Source organism: Urocampus carinirostris, chromosome 15 (assembly GCF_059441175.1).
Source record: "Urocampus carinirostris isolate Australia breed hairy pipefish chromosome 15, RoL_Ucar_1.0, whole genome shotgun sequence".
Classification (NCBI taxonomy): Eukaryota; Metazoa; Chordata; class Actinopteri; order Syngnathiformes; family Syngnathidae; genus Urocampus; species Urocampus carinirostris.
The window spans coordinates 28,064,068-28,084,048 of record NC_142363.1 but is presented as its reverse complement, the minus strand read 5'-3'; the positions used below and the strand labels follow the sequence as shown (position 1 = coordinate 28,084,048).

Here is a 19,981-nt window from a genome sequence, read left to right as displayed (position 1 = left end):
TAAAAACTCTGGAATTTCAGTAAAATATCACAACCGTTTGCTCTTTTGTTGACAAGTATCATTTGTGACTAAAGATGACAAGAGTTGAAAAATGTGTGTGATTTATTTGACTTTATTCTCGCCCTGGCTGAGATTTTATGGGAAATGTCAAATCAGAGCTACTGAGAACAAAGACGCATCACGGAACAAAGAGAATTTTGCTTTTCTAGATAATGAGTAAAAAGATATGGTGTAGCTCGGCTTCTAGTTTTCACCTACCTAAAATTTCAAGTTCCATATTCAGTGCCACACTTTTATCTCGCCGGCCCAGTCGCAAGTGGCGGCAGTGGCGGGCAGGACGGGATGCTGCGAAACACACAGGCAAGGTCCGTGGTGCGCTTGCAGGGAGCGAATTGGTCGAGCGTTGTGATAGTCGTAGAAGTGAGCAGAGCCGGTGGAGCTGCCGGATGTTAAAATTGTTCCGTCCTGAGAAAATTCACACTGCACCGCGTATCCTTCCACCTAGGAATTTAAGGGAAATGATATCAATTTGCAGTGCCGTAAAAAATTATTTCATCATCAAATCGATTTTCATAACACACAGAAACAACTAAATGAAATCCAAAATGCAGTTTCAAAATGGCGGCATGGCGGCTGAGAGGTTAGCGCGCCTGCGGTACAGTTCTGCGGTCATGGTATCATATCCATTTACTAGCCTTCCTGTGTGTAGTTTACATGTTCTCCCCATGCTTGTGTGGGTTTTCTCCAGTCACTCTGGTTTCCAAAACATGCATGTCAGGTTAATTGGCCGGTCCAAATTGTCCCTAGGTGTGAATGAGCGAGTGAATTGTATGTCAGTCTCTCTGTGCCCTGCAACCAGTTCAGGGTGTCCCTTGCCCGAAGACAGCTGGGATGGGCTCCAGCACCCCTGCGACCCTACTGAGGATAAGCGGTGCAGATAATAGATGGATGAATGGAGTTTCAAAATGATCTATTTATTAAGGCCCAAAAAAATCCAAACCTATCTAGCACTATGTGAAAAAGTTATTGGCCCCTGAACTGAAACGGGAGTTGGGCCACCTTTGGCAGCAAGAACAGAAATCAAACGTTTACGAGAATTGGTAACGAGTCTATCAAAATGCTGTTGCAGAATTTTGGCCCACTCTTTTTTGCAAAATTGTTTCAAATCTGCCATATTGGAGGGTTTTCTAGCATGAGCTGCCCGTTTCAGGTCAGACCATGGCATTTGAATTGGATTTAAATCCGGACTTTGACCTACCAAGTCCAGAACCTTTATTTTTTTTAGCCATTCAGAGGCAGTAGCTCAGGAGGTAAAGCGTTCGTCTTAGGAATAAAAGGTCACAAGTTCGATTCCTGGCTCCTCTGAGTTATATGTCAAGTGTCCTTGGGCAAGACACTGAATCCCTAATGCCCCCGATGAGCAGGTAGTTTCCTTGCATGGCTGACGCTGCTATCAGTTAGTTAGTGTGTAAAAGGGAAAGTGTGAAGCACATTGTAAAGCGCTTTGGGAGGTCTTCATTGACTTGAAAAGCGCTATATAAATGCAGAACATTTATAGTTACATTTACAGAGGTGGACTTGCTGGTGTTTCGGATCATTGTTTTGCTGCATGATCCAAGAGCGTTAGAATTTGAGGGCACAAACTAATGGCTAAACGGTGATTGATGTTGATTGAGCGAGTGAGTTGTCCGTCTCTGTGTGCCCTGCGACTAGCTGGCATCCAGTTCAGGGTGTCCCCTGCCCACTGGCCTAAGATAGCTGGAATGGGCTCCAGCACCCCCGCGACCCTACTGAGGATAAGCGGTGCAGATAATGGATGGATATAATCCCAAAATACCAAGAAAAAAACTATAGATTAATGTTGAAAAATGAAATCTGTAAAATGATCTGATTTTGTTGATGGCAGACAATTTTGCTTGTTTACTTTTACTAATTACTAGAAAATCCTTTTTAAATATACCTGTATCTGAGTCAGATGAGGAGGCTTCGCCTGCTACTGGTAAGCATGAAAACCAGTACTATCTGTTTCATGCAGGGGAGCAAACCCCCTTCTCGAAAAAACAGCCTGGATAGGGATGGGCATCAGCAGACTGTGCTTGCCATAGACACACCATAGGAAGTGGTGCCCCTACTACCCTGGTGGACAAGGGGTTAGTGAACTGTGATAACAACAAAAAAATATGAATACGTGCCAGGGCCTTGAGAAATAAAATCATGTGGGACAAAAAGATAAATCATCAGTGGAAATATCAAATAGCGCTTAATGTGTGTTTGTGATGAAAGCTCACTCATTGCCTTTCCAGGCTTTTAATTGCATGTAAGTACATCCAACAACATCACTTGTTTTGTTTTGTTTTATACTATTGATCCGGGCTAAAGCCACTGCGATTCCTCCCCTGAGGCCAGCCCCGTTTCCTGACCTTGTGTCCTTCGTAACGTCGCTTTTTATTCATCCTGTAAGGCCTCTGGGAGGAGAAAACAGCCATGTAGTCGCCGTTGGTCTGCGCTACGAAGAAATCCTCCTGCGGATGTAGAGCCAAGCCGGGGCACGTGTAGCGTTCCTGGTGAGATCAGCAGTAAATCGATTTGATACATGAAATTGAGCTACTGTATCTTGTGAAAGTACAAAGTAAAGGCAGATACAGTAGACCCCTGGAATACGGCGACCCCACCATGTCTAGTTTACTGAATGATTGAAAGGTCTTCATTGTCATTATACAATAGTATAATTAAGTTGGGGGTTCTCCTTCCAGTGCAAGTCAAACAAATAAAAATGATAGACATTTGAAAAATGTAAAAAAAGCAATAAGTTCCAGGTTTATATCCGCCTCTGTACAGCAATTTCACTTTGAGATCCCCAACTCAGCACAAATTCATGTAGTATGCCGGGGGGTTTGCTGTATTTTGAAGCTTCTTGAAAATATCCATCATTGTCCTGAAACGAATGCTATGCTTATCTACTAGTAACAGCCTTACGTGGTAGATCTGGTTAGAGATCTTGGCCGTGGTCTGAAAGTCCCAAGCGATCAGGGTTCGGTCTGCAGAGTCTCTGCTGACACAGTCGGAGCTTGTGATGACATCCAGGCCGTCTCTCAGGAAAAGAATGGCCAGAGTCTGCTGGATTGCTGCTTTGTACATTTTGACCACCTAAGGGGAAAAAATAATAACAGTTTGCAAAAAATATATACAGAAAACACAGACAGCGCTCTGAAAACCATGAAACATGACCCAGATCAACATAATGGACTGGAAATAAATCATTATTGTCCTATTGGCATTACATTGTGCTCATTTAATGTTCTTTGTTTTACCAAATCTGTTTATTAACTAAAATTAAAATAAATAAGCCCTGCGACCGGCTGGCAACCAGTTCAGGGTGTCCCCTGCCCACTGCCCGAAGATAGCTGGGATGGGTTCCAGCACCCCCGCGACCCTAATGAGGATAAGCGGTGCAGATAATGGATGGATGGATAAAATAAATAAATGAATGTTTGATATGCTGCAGAGCAGATAACATGTCCCATTGTAAAAATGTTTTACTAAAATGAAAAATAAAATACATATATAATGAGAAAAAATCATCCATTGGCATAATATTTTGCTCACCTAATGTTTTTTCTTGTGCTAAATGCATTTATTCTAAATCAAATTCAAAATCATTACATATGCAACATGGCCTGATATGATGGATAGCATGTTTTTTAATATTTTACATTTTATATATATATATATATATATATATATGGAATTATTTTCTTTTCTTTAGTAAAATAATAATAACAAATAATACTTAAAATAAGGAGGAAAAAAATAACATTTTGCTCATTTTATTTATTTAACCAAACTATATTTTCAGAAAATGCGCAAAATTGTCCATATGGTGGACAGATAATATATCTCGTTGCATCCTTTTAAAAAATACAAAAAAATAATACTTAAAATTAGAAATATAATTCGTCATCTCAGATTTATTCGTTCATTTTAAGTATTATTTTTTTATTCTTTTTCGTGAGAATGTTAAAAATATATATTTTTTAAAACTTTCTTAATTAAAATAATAAAATATAGATAGATAGATAGATAGATAGATAGATAGATAGATAGATAGATAGATAGATAGATAGATAGATAGATAGATAGATAGATAGATAGACTACTAACTACATTATCCCATTTTAAGGGTTGCTTTACTAGTAAAAAATATTCTTCATTACACTAGAAAGACAATATATAATATATAGTAAAATTAAAACAATAAATCCTTAAAAAAGGTAAAGGATTAATATCTAATACAGAAATATATTCTGCACTGTACGAGAAAAATACATTATGATTTAAAAAAAAACAAGATAATTTTCTGGGCATTGTACAGGAAATTATACATCTGCCGGTTACAATATGAGCATATTTAATGAAATTTCCCTTACATACATAAACTACATACAATCCTTTCAGTATTATTACTTGATTAGGCTCTCTTCTAATAACCACCTCTTGCATATGTGGCCAATGAATGGAAAAAATCTAGCAGTAATAATAATTCACTTGACTTCATTCGAACACTTGAGCGTAATGGGCCGAGTACGGAGCAGGGGTCATCTGCTAATCCTGTATGACGCTAAACCCGATTGCTGGACCCGCTTTCAATTCCGACACCTGCTGGGGAAATAATTCCATTTACTGTGGGCCGGCAATATTATTGTGTATAAGTGCACGGGATTATCATATAATACAGTCCATTAAGCTTAAAAGCAATTTTGGTTGGAGCGTCGCTGGAACAATTTATGAGAGCAGAATAAAAAAACAAGTGAGATAGCCTGCAAGGTTTTAATATATTATGAAGCCTTAAAGCCACTGTGTTTATTATATTCTGACCGCTAGTGGTTTCAAAATACAGTACAATATTCAAATAGTAAGCAAGTTTCACTTGCGTTCCACAGCTGCACACGCACTGAATGTCTCGAAATTCCGTGATCAGGCATCTTTTGCCTTTTTCCCCCCACTATTTCCTTCTCTAGCCATTAGTGTTAACTATTTCGCTGCAGTATTTGAATCGCCGCTAGCGACTATTGTTTGCTGTTTAGAGTAAATAAAGTTTGATTTGTCTCTCAGTGATTGCTCTTGCAAACCTTTATTGGACTTCATAGTAGCTTCTCCTGCTATCTGCTTTGACCAACTTTAGTCTATTAGCGATGCATGTAATGGTCTCCTGTCCCGTGATTAATGCATCTGGTCCTTTTTCTCCACTGTTTTATTCTCTAACCATGGCTGCAGGCTGTCACATGCCGCTGTAGCTATTGTTAGCTTCTCTATTAGTTATTTTATTCAGCCATATAGCCCTTGCCATCTTCAACAAAAAAAATTTCCAGTGTTTAGTTCTCTAGCCACTCATGTTACCCACTTGGCTCCAGGCTATGGCTCACCACTAGCTCGTATTTCTTTTTGTGAACTGCTCTGTGGAATAAACTTGCTCTTGCAATATTTCTGCCCCCTTTTAGTAGCTTCTGTACGAAGTTTGCATGTTTTCCCCTCGCTTGCGTGGGTTTTCTCCGGGCACTCCAGTTTTCTCCCACATTTCAAAAACATGCATGTTAGGTTAAAAAATTGTCCCTAGGTGAGAATGAGCGAATGAGATGTCAAGTCATGTTTATTTGTGACACCCTTAATCACAAGGAGTCTCAAAAGGCTGCACATATCTATTGCAAACTAAAGAGTATCTTTACACCATCCCCTGATCTAAAACCTACATGAGGGCAAGGAAAAACTCAAAAACCTCAACATGAGGAAAATGAAGAAACCTTAAGAAGGGACCGCACGTGAGGTCATCCTCCTTCCAGGATGACCAGGGTGCAACGGATGTTGCAATAACAAATAATACATTATATATTGTCAACGTGAAATATAGGTCATTCATAAGCCATAGAATATAAGTGTGCTTTAAGCCTAGATTTAAACAGTTCCACTGAGGTTGTAGATCGAATATCAGAGAGAAGAATGAAGAACGCTCTCAAACCTGCGGATGTCTGTCTTTGTGTGCCCTGCGACAGGCTGGCAACCAGTTCTGGGTGTCCCCTGCCCACTCCCCGAAGATATATGGATGGATATTTTAGAGCAGTCTTAAGGATTTTGCTTCAATGCAAGTATATACAGTACCTTCTAAACAGGGAAGTAACTAGAAACTGTAACTACCGTAGTGTTCAGACTATAAAGGCACACCCAAAAAACCCCAAGTTGGCCAGAAATTTGAATATGCACCTTATAATCCGGTGCGCCTGATCATTTGGAAAATATGGTAATTACTGTATTTAAGTAAAGCGCTGAACACTGGTGACTCCGGGATGTGTTCACAGCCCTACGCCTTTGATTGGGAAAGGTCAAAGCGCAACGGCAGAAGCGGAGTCAATAAACATGATAGATGTACAGCGAGGAGGTTAATATGTTTGACCTTGCAGGAGCGAGCGTCCCAGGCGTTGACGGTCGAACTGTAACCTCCGCACAGAAACACTTCAGGGTAGGCGGGATGCGAGACGGCGCACATCACCTTGAACCGGTTATCGGCTTTGACGACACACCGGCCTGCACACAAAAGAGACGGAAGGCGAAGAGAGAGAAGAAGGAGATCAATGTATTTTCTTTAATAATACATCTTGGCGTCTCTGATCAACGGGGGGCCGGACGTGAATTATGCAGAACCTAGTCAAAGTGGATAATTATTAGCGTGTCAGCTTTTTGACATGAAAGCGCGGGGAACGAAACATGCTTCAAATCCCCTTTCAAGTCATTTGAGTTAGAGGAGAGAAAAGTTTCCCTAATATTTTTCTTCAATTAAATGACAGATGACTTTAAAAGGCATTCTAAATGAAGCAATGTCAAAAATAATATTCCGCTTAAGGGTGTCATTTGAGTCGTTTTATTTTTAGCAAACATCCTTGTGGCAACGTTGGAGAACCACACATAAAAAAAAGATTAAAAGCATGCAACATTGAGTTTCTTACTACTATATCTTTGCTGAGAATGATATACTTACACAATGACATTTATGACCCAATCAAAAACTTAGGTGGATTTGACTCAATACCATGTATTGTTTCGCATGGGGGAAAAAAACACAAAATTGGTTGTATTGTTCTGAACCACCTGCAATCAGTTTTCAAACAAAATTGACTACTGAATTTATGTGTGTAAAAAGCACTCATTTTTGTACCCCCAAAAAGAACTCAAAGCTCGGATGCGTGTTGTACACAAGGTTTTACCATATTTGTAAAATGAATGATTAGCCGGAAAATATCGCTGACCACAATCGCAAAACATCGGTTGCAACGGGAATAGAGCCCGGGTGGCGGCGGTGAGAGTGCCAAATCCTAATCACTGGATGACCAGTGAAACAGATAAAAAGTCCTTCGATTTAATCCCATGATCACACTATTTTTACTCACAGTGCCCTTCGTTTCAAAAGTAAAAACGGTGAGATGAGATATTATCTAATGCCTTTTCATGGCTCATCTTATCACTGGTGGCGCTGTAGTTACGATTCAGTGCGCCGTGAGTCGCGACTCTGGTTTGATTCAAATCGCATCCAATAGCAAGTTCTGTCAGAGAAAAAGTGAAACGGATGTTATACCAATTTTTAACCACAAAAGTTAGGGATGTGTCATGAACCGGAACAGGAGGAGGACCCAAATGTATGACGTTTCTCACACAAATCTTTTATTTTACGGGAAATGGGGAGCCATGCACGTTAGGCAGCAGTCTGGTGTCGAGTGAGAGGAAGCCAGAGGCCGACGAGATCGATACCAATTGCCCGAGCAGATATCGGACAGATAGGGTCGATACCGGACAGGACGGGACTGACAGGATTGATATCAAAAACAGGATATTGAAATCAAACAGGACAAACAAGACGGGAACGAAAACTGGAGATAATGATAAACAGGACAAAAACAGACGGGAACGATACCGGACAGGAAACGCAGGCAGGAAAGCGGACAAAACCCACGTCTTGCGGGGCAGAGGTTCGTTGACGGACTGACCAACGGTGAGTGAGATTGAGCTTAAATAGAAGGAAAGCTAATCCGTCAACGAGCCACAGGTGGCGCCACACGGGCGCCATGGAAACCGTGACAGGGTGCGCGTTAAACGCGAATAAATATGGTACTTCCTTTAATATCACACAAAGAAAAGGTGTAATTTGTTTTAGAAAAGCTCTCAATAATTGTTCTGTGTTGTTTAGAATCCCCCAAATGTATATATATATATATATATATATATATATATATATATACAGATTATTTACTAAATTGGGTAATTTCTTTTTAAATGAACATTGAAATTGAAATTGTAATTTCTCTAGTGTGTTTGCAATGTGTTATAAACAACCTGACCCCAAAATTATATATTTCCTGAAATTGTGTAACGTTTTCACTCTTTTATATGAAAGATTCCTGCAAAAAAAAAGTATTTTTATTATTCTATACTAGATAAGGGGTCAACCCCTCATTGAAGCTGTAAGCTACCTTTTTGTTGCTGATTAGCGTGAAGGAATACCAGTTTGATATTTGATATTTGTATTTCTAAGGTAACAACTGGTGTTATTATTATGCTATAATTATGTTATTATCAGGTAGTGCAGTAAAAATTGGCTTAATCGGCCACTTTAAATCAGGAGATGGTGTACTTGTGGCCTGTGCAGTCCTTTAAGACATTTTGTGATACCTGCTGTACGAATAAATGTGACTTGACTGAAAGATCATGACAGGTACTAATCGAACTTTGTAGAAAGTCACAATGATACATCACTGGTTAGCTATTTTCAGAACTACTATAGGGTATTAAGGTGTTCTTATGGGGGCTAACATTCTGGTGACTCTGCTCCTAAATAGTCTGAATCATTATGTTGGGTACAACCCTAAAAATTGAGGTTGTTTTTTTGTTTAAATTACCACCTCATGTGCGGTCCCTTCTCAAGGTTTCTTCATTTTCCTCATGTTGAGGTTTTGGAGTTTTTCCTTGCCCTCATCTAGGTTTTAGATCAGGGGATGGTGTCATAATAGTCTGTGGTTTGCAATAATCTGTGGTCTGTGCAGCCCTTTGAGACTCTTTGTGATTAAGGGCTATACAAATAAACATGACATGCTTTACATGACTTCTCCAAGTTAGGTTATTTGGTTAAAAAAAAATATTGGACTGCATCGTAAAAACTGACAAAAAAACAAAAGATCATTTTGTTAAAGTATTGGTCGTTTCTTTTAAAAGCTCCCTGAAATGGTTGTTTGTTTAATATGATTTATTTTTTTTCTCAAGAGAACTAAAATGCTTAAAAGTGAAGTTTTTTCCCATCAAAAACACACAAACAGTTGCATTTTAGTGCTTCTTCTGTGAATGCGCTCACTTTAGCTCAATTCTAAGCTAAAAGAACCCTAGTGGTCAATTATTACACACTGTTACTTTAAGCGAGCTTCACATGCTTCCTTATTTGTGTTCGTGTGACTTTGCAGGATGTTTTTACAACCCAGGGTTATCTAAACTGGCAAATAAAATATCCCGGAGAACAAAACCGAAACCTTAGAATGGCTTGCATAAAATTATGACTGAGAGGGTGCGTTTAATAATAAAGACCAAACGATGTGGCGGCCCCCCTGTCGGAGCCTATGCAAAGCAGCAAACCTCAGGGCTCCACGTCTCCTCATTAAATTCAAACAAACAACAAAGCACGCAAACAGAACCAAAATCTAGCCGCTCGCTCCACAATGTTCCTATCAAGTTTTCCACGGATGCAGGACACTAATAAACCATAGAGCGGACGGTTTTGCTTAATGGTGGACTACACAACACCCTGCAAAATTTGATTGCATCGATCTAAAGTTTTTCACATCGAGCGGATTTGCGGCTTCCAGTTTAATTGGCTTAGCTGCAGCAGAAGATTTAAAACTCATATTTGCTCATCAACAGCCTTGTCGGAATGAAGGCTGACGCATCTTGTTTTAATTAAGCAATGATCGTTTATCAGGAAAGGGGCTGATAGGACATTAATCTAGCAATCGACCGTTTATTTTAACTGCACATATGTAGTTGTATTCATTTGAAATTCATCTACAAAAGAGGGCAGTGGCTGACGCTCTTAGATCAATGATCAATGGTAATTTTTTTAATAGGTGTCGGCCAGTCGACAATTTGAAAATATATATATACAGTGTCTGAAACTCACGACCAAAAGTTACCGGACACCAGGGCAAACAACTCTAAAAAGTTGCCTGTAAAGCCATAAAGTTGCCTGCCCCATTTTTCACAACTTGAAAAACAATAAGACGACGAATCGCAAGTTGCCAAGTATTAAGGATTGATAATCAGAATGTATAACAGAACAACACTTTAAAATTAAGTTTATTAAAAATCTACTTATAACATTCATTGCATGTATATGACATCGCTGTTTTCCATCTGCCATCAGTATGTACCTGTATTTAATCATCTTCATTCATGTAATGTTTGCGTTCCGTCGTCTGCTACAAGCCACTCCTCTTCCCACGATGCTTTTAATGTACATTTACGTTTTGTAGCGTCATCAATTTTGTTAGCTTCTTTTGATTCTTTTTTCTGGGGCTGAGGTTTTGGCTTGATTCCTAACCACTTTACAATTTTTCTTGTGTTCTCTGTGCGTCTGCTTTGGAAAATCATATGCAAATGGAGGACCTTATAAGGCTCGGGAAAGTCCGGAAGCACGAAGTTATTTGAAGCAGTCTTCTAATTGGCTTCAGAGTATGCAAATTGCCAAACGAACCGAAATTCCGAAATTTCCAAAGCGAATGAAGATTTTGAAATCGGAATAAAGCAAACGTTTGATTTGAAAAAAAAATAAAAAGATTTTTTTTTCCCCTTGAAAAAATTGTCGGCCACCCGGGCGGAAACGTTTTGTAAGTTGTACGCCCGACGTAAAAGATGCATGCCCCGGGCGTCCGGGCAGTCGTTTTTTCAGACACTGATATATATATATTATATATATATACACACCGGAGCCATATCCCCCAAGTGGGAGTGGCTAGAATCAAAAACACATTCACATTTTTGACTCTTTCTTGGAGATTGATACAGAGGAGGGGACCAAACCCCCCATTTCCAACCCCTAAAAGCCGCGTGCCAAGCAGGGAGGCAATGAGTACCATTGTTGTCAGCCTTAGGTATGACCCGGTCGAGGCTCGAACCAGCAACCTCCGAGTCTCGGGGCGGGCGCCCGAACCCCAAGGCCACCGAGCTGGAAAACAGATCACCGTTTATTATTGTTTTTTTCTATTTTCATTTATTTAAACTGTAAAATGTATAATCAAATTTCTAACACAACTACTGGGCGCCACAAGTGTCACAAAAGCTTCTTTACTTCTGTAATTGGGAGCCAGTAAGGGTTACGGACGTTGAAAATCAATTTTCAAGGCGGCATTGGCTCAGGAGGTAAAGCGCTCGTCTTGGGATCAAGAGGTCACAAGCTTGATTCCCGGCTCCTCCGACTTAAATGTCGAAGTGTCCTTGGGCAAGACACTGAATCCCTATACATCAATGAGTGCACTTTCTTCGTAAGTCTTTATTATGTCAAGCTTTTTTACAGGACTATCATATTTTTGCCTCCCTTTAGAATCATTGAGTCTTTGGAACCATAGCTAAAAAAAGTAAGTTTATTTGACAAGATTTTGAACTGATTAGAGAGTAATGGACCATTATGGGATGGAATTTAGCCCAAAACATATCATCAACTTCATGGTGATGCCATGACGCAAACCAATATGATAGCAAACAATAGCAGAGAGGCAGTTGTACGCATGAACACAACAAAGTTTGAATTTTGTACGTTTTTGTGTTGTTGATGGTGGGGAAACTGCTGTAACAAGAGACTGAAAACCATTGTAACGTGAATGTAAGCGAGGGACGCAGTAAGCCGTATAGTTTACCAGTGGACTAATAATGTACTCTAACTATTAAGTAGACATCTTGCCTTTTTTGACTTAATGAACAGAAGTGTGTGAGGTAGTTAGGTCAGCCATAGAAAAATAAATGGATTTAAAATTGTAATTAACTCATTGCGCACTAGCTGGGTTAAAATAATGGATCTGTCAATTTATGGAACTTGGATTGGAGAATTCCCTAGGTACAGATTTGAGCTTTTGAAAGAATCACAAAAAAAAACTGACATTTTCAAAGTGTGAAAAGGATTCAGGCAGGCAATCACAAGCTCTACTACAAAGCAGCTGGGAAATGTTGGCACATTTCTGCACCTATCTCTGCCAAGGAGCATGTCCAAGGTGCATCTCAACAGCTGCCACTTCACTCCACTGGCCTACAGAAGAAACTCGTTCTTTCCCTGAATTATCTCTGCAACTCTCCTTTCCTCCTGTCCTTCACATCTTCTTATATCTTGCCATTGTGTGGTGCATTTGTCCTTTGCTCGCCTGCACCCAGACCAGGGTTGGAAATGCGTTTTCGTAAATGGGGTTGAACAAAAGAACGAGTGTGAAGATGGCTTGGGGGAAATGTGCTTCCGTCGTGGTGAATGAACTCGATTGCATTTGCGAGGAGGGGGTCACACATCACAGGGCGAGGGGGGACATTGACTGGAATGGCGACAGTAGAGGAAATAAATCTTTACGGAAAGACAAATTGAACGTTCTGTTTTAAATGTAAAATCAGCGATTTTGTTCTGGCAGTTGTTTGGGTTTGAAGTGAATCAAACAGTCATACTATAATATATGGGTCTTTTTTTTAATGAATAGCGAGCCAATTACTGCTCCAGATACAGCAGTCGGATTAGGGGGAGTCAAAGCCTGGGTTTTCACTACATCCAATTACACTGTAATTGTGCAGAAACAGGACTGGAATCCCCCCTGGTCCCTAACCGATATGCCACCAAATTGAATTGGGTTCATTTTGTGCGTCGGACGGGCAACCACTGTTTGAAACAAATGAAACCCATCTGCTGTTGTAGAAGCGTTTTCATTTTGGGGTGTGTGAAAATGAACTGAATGCAGTATGCCCTTGCAATTTTGCGGCTCGACTTTCGCGTCTTTGGTGCATCTCGGATTTTTTTCTATTAATTATTTTTGCAGATTTTTGTGTAGATGGCTTCACTTTAGAATTGCCAGTACACTCGAACCATTCGGATACCTCCCTTCTGCTTCCTGGGCATTGATAGAAGCAATCTGAATGAATGGTTTTCAATACTATTTACAATTGAATAAGCAAGTATACATGCCATTTGCAAGCAATCTGATCAGGAGGGCAAGCATGACAGGTGTCGTTACATAAATGGAAGTTGATCACGCATTTAACTTATCACAAGAAATATTTCATTCATGTACCTCACCAAAAGTGCTCTATTGCTCCCTTTCATTTATTTACAGGGTGTGCTTTTAACAGAGGCATAGACTTACACTATATGTAGATGGATACAACTGTGATATCCAATATATAAGGAAAGATACAACTGTTGCATCCACTATATATAGATGGTTAAGCCACATGAGTTTAAAAAAAACTGTCAGAGAGGCCAGGCCAGGAGGGGAAAAATGAGTTATTTGAGTTCTTTGTATCTGCCCATACAGTTTCAATCAGATACCTTTGCAATGCATGATATGTTTTCAAATTTTCTATCTATCTATCTACCTTGGTCCTATCCCGAGAGGGGTGACCGACAGCAAGACAAACACATAAACAAAAACAAAGAAAATAAAAAAAGGGAAAAAGTATCAAAACACACACACAAAAATGTTTGGGCCATGGCCAACCCAAATGCCCAAACACCAAACAAGTTAAGCACCTTGGCACCCACGTTGGTCATGCTTTCGTCCCTCCCGATGAAACCGGACACGAGAAAGCGGCCATGTCACTCGGGTCAGGGTGACACAACACACTCTTCTGTTCAACAGCAGGGCCCGACAGCTTTCACTGGTTTACCCCTGCCGCATCATACAGGTTCCCTGCCCTTCGAATTTTCTAAAACGTTTTTATGAATAATTATACATCCAGATATTTTCATCTAGACATTATCTTTCATTTAATATTTGTTTCTCGATTGAGTATTTCAACAAATTAGTTTTGATACACACTGCATTATGTTGTACCGTGGTTTAAGTTGAGAAAAAAAAAACGAAAGTGTGTTTAATATACTCTAATAGGATTATCTCATCTCATCTCATTAGCCGTACCGCTTATCCTCATTAGGGTCGCGGGGGGGGGGGGCTGGAGCCCATCCCAGCCATCTTCGGGCAGTGGGCAGGGGACACCCTGAACTGGTTGCCAGCCAATCGCAGGGCACACGGGGACAGACAACTCATTCGCTCATTCAGACCTAGGGACAATTTGGACCGGCCAATTCACCTGAAAATGCATGTTTTTGGAATGTGGGAGGAAACCGGAGTGCCCGGAGGAAACCCACGCAAGCACGGGGAGAACATACAAACTCCGCACAGAAAGTCTGGAGCTGGATTTGAACCCACGACAGGTTCCCATGACATGAACTGTGCCGCACAAGCGCTAACCACTGCGCCGCCGTGCTGCCCCCTAATATGATTATATATATGTATAATATATTTCAAGCACTAGTTTTGTTAATATTCATTAAAAATATTATAATACAATAAAGTTTTTTTGCCTAAAATGTGCAAAAAATCTTGATAAATAAAATAAATACACAACACAAACAATGTGCAAATACAGACAAATGCACAATTCAAAAAGCCATTCATTCACAGTACAGTACACAATATTTTACGAAAACATATTTTTGTGGAACACTAAGGACAAGCGTGGAACCAACACCCTTTTTTTTTTTTTTCAAAGAGTGGGTCTTTTTAAAAAAACAAAACTTTTTGATCAGCGGGGTGATCACATAACCTGAAGGGCTCAGGGTAGCACATGGGCAGTAGTTTGCCTAGTCCTGTACAAACGTATCCCATTCTAGACACCCTCTTAAAACATACGCAACAGGAGCTGAAGGCCATGATTACACCCCAAAAAATATATCTTTGTTTACAGCGTCGGCCTGTGAAACTCCACTGTAAGGTCATGGCGTCTACCCCAGCCGTGATATATCAATTATTGATCCACTCCCTGGAGCTGCCTGTGCGCTTAATGCTCAGGCCAAAGCTATTATCCGTAGGCCTTATTGGCAGTATCGACGGACACGCTGAGAGGGGGAGGACGAGCGGAAGCACGTCATGGCGGCAGTGTCCACCTCGAATACAGGAGTAACAGAACCGGTTTACTTATTTGAGCCTCCATCGCAGACACATATTTCTGTAAAGAAACATCTGCAGGTGTGACTATAAAAGGACTCTGTCTGCATGAAAAGCGTTTCAAAGGCGGACCAAATTATTGATCCTGGGTAAAGGTCACCTTTTAAATGATTTGGAGTGTCACAAAAAAGGACTGGCAACGACGCAATGATCTTGAATTTCACTACAAAACAAAGGTGGAAACCAAAGGACCAAAAAAAACAAAATGCTGGGAAGTACAGGACCTTCTCAAAGAAAAATCTCAGAAAATGAGAATACTGTAATAAAGTTTTGTATTTTCTGTTGTGCATATGAAAAAATTGCCTACCATTAAGATGCATTTAAAATCCACTAAAATAATGCAATATTTTATTTTATTTTATATTGCTGATTAGTTGAATAGCCTACTTGTGCATTTTTCATGATATTCTAATATTTTGCGATGGGATTTATGCGTTTCATTCATTTTCAGCAAAATTAGAATAATAAAACACTGGGAATATTTCAGTAGATAAACAACGAATACAGAATGTATGACATTAATTCACGTTGACGGATTCCTTAACCACCATTTCCTGTGGTGTGTCTTGGGCAGATTACACTAGAGAAAATAAAGAATGTTATCACATTATTGTAATTTCTAAATTCTCTGCGATAGACATGCATTTAAAAAAAATAACAGTGATTTTGTCTGTTCTTAAAGTCTTGATAAAATCTATCTATCTACCCTGGTCAAATCCCTCAAGAGGGATGACCGACAGCAAGACAAACACATACAAAAACAAAGAAAATAAAAAAGGGAAAAAATAGCAAATAAACACACACAAAAATTTTGGGATAATGGCCAACCCAAATTCCCAAACACCCAAATAAGTTAGGCACCTCGGCACCCAAGTTGGTCATACCTTCGTCCCTCTAGATGAAACGGGACACAAGAAAGCGGCCATGTCTCTCGGGTCAGGTTGACACAACACACACTTCTGTTCAACAGTAGGGCCCGACAGCTTTCACTGGTTTACCCCTGCCGCATCATACGGGTGCCCTGCCCATCCCTTAGAACACGTCCAAACATCCCACCATCCTTTTACAAATGAAATGAAATGAAAATGAAATGATCTGCATTTATATAGCACTTTTCAAGTCAATGACTTCCCAAAGCGCTTTACAATGTGCTCCACATTTCCCAATAGCGGCCTTGCAGCCATGTAAGGCGCTAACCTGCTTATTGGGGGTATTAGGGGTTCAGTGTCTTACCCAAGGACACTTCGACATGTAACAACAGGAGCTGGGATTCGAACTGCGATCTCTTGATCCCAAGACGAGCGCTCTACCTCCTGAGCCACTGCAACACCTCTCCACTCATTCTTATCACCAACAAGAGCTCTAGCTTCCACTAGATTTAGACCTCTTTCCTGCAGTGCACTCATAACACCATCCATCCACGTCAATGGCGGCCTTCCTCTTGGTCTCCTTCCGTATACTTCTGCTGTCGATCCTCTTCAACATTCTCTCCTCATCCATCCTCTCCATGTGTCCAAACCAACTGAGTAATCTACACATGCTTGCTCATTTCCACTACTTGATAAAATAAAATAATGAAATGATCATCTGAAATCAAAAGCTGAACAAAGATTGGGAAGGAAAATAAAAATATAGAAAACTTTTTTTGTTGTTGTTTCGATACCTGACAACTTCTATGTTTCCATGTATTTCATGTTTTTTTTTATCACTTCAAATTGTGTATGCCGTATAAAGATGTTTATAGAGGAAAAATACAATTACAATATAATGCTACATATAATCAGCAACACTAATTTTACTTGCAGAGTGGGAAAAGAACTAAAAAAAGATGCTGAAGGAATAGTTTGTTGTTTATTCCGGGAATAAAACTTACAAATTATCTTTGTTTTTAATCCACATAATCTGTCTTGCTGTGAGTTAATAGGTGTTGATGTGTTTGTAAGGATTGTTATCGCTGAATAAGGGGAATTAAAATCCGAAATAAGGGTGGCAACTGGCTGAGGTTAAAAGGTATGTTTTTCTGATGTAATTACAAAATAGAAATAGTGTTAAGTTTTTTGGTATGGTATATGAAAACAAAAATAAGAAAAAGGTGTGTTTCTCTTGTCTTGGGGCGGCAGTGGCTCAGGAGGTAGAGCGCTCGTCTTGGGACCAAGAGATGGCAGTTCGAATCCCGGCTCCTCCGTGTTACATGTCGAAGTGTCCTTGGGTAAGACACTGAACCCCTAATGCCCCCTATAAGCAGGTTAGCGCCTTACATGGCTGCACGGCCGCTATTGGGAAATGTGAAGCACACTATAAAGCGCTTTGGGAAGTCTTGACTTGAAAAGCGCTATATAAATGCAGATCATTTCATTTCATGTCACCATTTTCTCTCAAATGAAAATACATTTTTATAGCACTTTTCACACACCAAAATGCAACTCAAAGTGGTGCCTTAAAACATTCAATCCAACAACCCCAGAATGTCAAATACAAACACACATACAAAATGGGAAAATTATGAATAATATATAAATAAAAGCGAAATGGATGAATGAAAAATATCTTGTTGTTTTTTTCTTTTCATTTCAATAAATGCCCTCCAAAGACTTTACATTAGAAATGCAACTGCTCACCGGTCTCCACATCAGTAACCATGGCCATGTTGTCAAAGGAGCCGGTGAGGATCTGGCTGCCGCAGGGGCTCCAGCGAGCATCCCGCACTGCTCCCGAGTGGCAGCTGAATACCCTCAGGCAGCGTCCACTCTCGGCGCCGTCCCACAACTGAAAAAGAGGGCAAAAATGTCATGACTGCAGCCTCGCTTGGACATCTGTGATGGTATGAAATGAGAGCACTAAGGTAGGTTTATGAAAAAACAGTAACATTAATTGCTATCCTATATACACAACCAATGCTGTCAAGTGTCTTTCCCAAGAAACGGGACATTCAATAGTCACTATTATTGAGGACTTTTAATATATAAACACAGTTCTTAGAGTGACAGTGTATAATAATACCCCACTGATGGTTAGCTTAGAACAGATCCGAAGCATGTGCATTTGAAAAGGACACACTACAGAAGCTTGAATGATGACACTTAAAAGCCTGCTACCAAATTCTCTGGAATATAAGCCAGCAATCAGTACATGAAAGGTATTGTTAATCCCCGATAGCGACAACGCAGAGACCAAGTGAGCTGGATATACCTGAAGCCAAGTGGATGATGTGTGTGGCTGGAGAAGGAAACAGTGGGAAAAGTAGAAGATGCCTTAATCACGGGGCACAACGAAGTCTCTTGCATGAGCAGCTGTGGAACAGCTGACTATAGCAATGGTGGCTAGCGGTGAGCTACGGTCTGCAGCCAAATGGCTAATATGAGTGGCTAGAACAAGAAACGGTGAAAAAAGGTTGAAGATGTCTTAATCACAAGACTAGGAGATATTCCCTTGCATGAGCAAGCTGTGAAAGGCGAGTGACACGAAAGGATGGAGTAGGAACAGCTAACAATAACAATAGTGGATAGTGGCAAGCTACAGCCTGCAGCCAGGTGGCTTCATGAGTGGCTGGAGAAGGAAACAGTTAAAAAAAAGTTGCAGCTGCCTCTGCAACCATAACATGCAGGGCTCAATTCCGGTTTTAATGCATACATAGAAATATAATTCAGGTCATTAAATATCCCGGCATGTACACTAACGTTAAAAAGTTATTAAACTTATTTTATCAATGAAAAAAGGATTAATTTCTATTGAAAACATACTATTGTCTGGGTAACCCCAAACTTTAGAACGGTAGTGTATTTTTGATCATTGGAAATTACAATTACAATTGTCTTTATTGTCATTGATCACAACTTAGTGTACATCTTTCACAACAAGAACAGAGGTGGCATTTCAGGATGAACATGTAAGATGAGACTTTTAAGCCGAAAAAAAGTAAGATGAAAAATATTACCGTAGATAGACAATATTTACAAGGTAGGGCTTCTAGACTGGCCTAAGTAATGTCCTCCCGAATGGGAAGCCCATGATTTTCTGGGATGTATTGATCACCCTCTGAATGATTCTCCTACGTGCTGCAATTTTGCTGAATTTAAGAGAAGCCAAGTAGCCGTATAATATCTTAACACTTGACTTTCACGACATGTGCTAGCTGGCTGAAGATAAAGTACAGAGACCGGAGAAAAAAAAATGTCCTCAAAGGAGACAGTGATTTATGACTAAAGTGCTGATCTCTTGTCTTCCTTAATTGCCGTGTCGTGTTGCTGCCACGGTTCAAACACTCCTAGCCAAAAGAGCCATGTCGATACGGAGCGTTTCATCAAGTTTACTGAATTACAGACATGAGGCCACACATTTGGGGATGGATTGCTTCTCGGTGCTAGGTAGGGCTCGCTAGCTGGGAACCCGGTTCTTTGGGTAGGTGGATGGGAGGGGGTCCTGCCCTGTAAGGCCCTATACCCTTTTGATTATCGTATTTTTACAGCCATAAAATTCTCAGATTTTTTTCAAAATGTGCAATGCGCCCTGTGTGTGATGTAATCTAGCGGGTGCAGCTAAGGACATGATGAGACTGCATTTCACACTGGAGTGCTTAATGCTCAATTCCGATATTTGTGTAAAATCAGACATTTTTATGAGATCGTTCTCATTTCGACTTATAAGCGATCTCCTGAGACTTTAAAACTACTCTTGTTCCCGCATGCGCAGAAGAGGATTAGTTTTGT

At 40.2% G+C, this 19,981-nt stretch overlaps 1 protein-coding gene across 4 annotated transcripts in view; it reads right to left on the bottom strand.

Moving 5' to 3' along the window:
- The window catches only part of wdr25 (WD repeat domain 25), a 120,812-nt gene that overhangs the window by 88,025 nt on the left and 12,806 nt on the right, over positions 1-19,981 (bottom strand). For 3 of the 4 annotated variants that reach the window (XR_015852945.1, XR_015852946.1, XR_015852947.1), the window contains exons 3-7: positions 17,894-18,041; positions 6,446-6,576; positions 2,977-3,147; positions 2,421-2,561; positions 259-501 (exon numbers count right to left, since the gene is read on the bottom strand). Coding sequence is in view for 1 of the 4 variants with exons in the window: in XM_088355120.1 (XP_088211246.1) it covers positions 280-501; positions 2,421-2,561; positions 2,977-3,147; positions 6,446-6,576; positions 17,894-18,041 (813 nt within the window). In the remaining 3 variants the exon portion in view is untranslated. Of the gene's footprint in view, positions 1-96; positions 502-2,420; positions 2,562-2,976; positions 3,148-6,445; positions 6,577-17,893; positions 18,042-19,981 lie in introns of those variants that run through there. The other variant, XM_088355120.1, reaches the window with a different exon arrangement.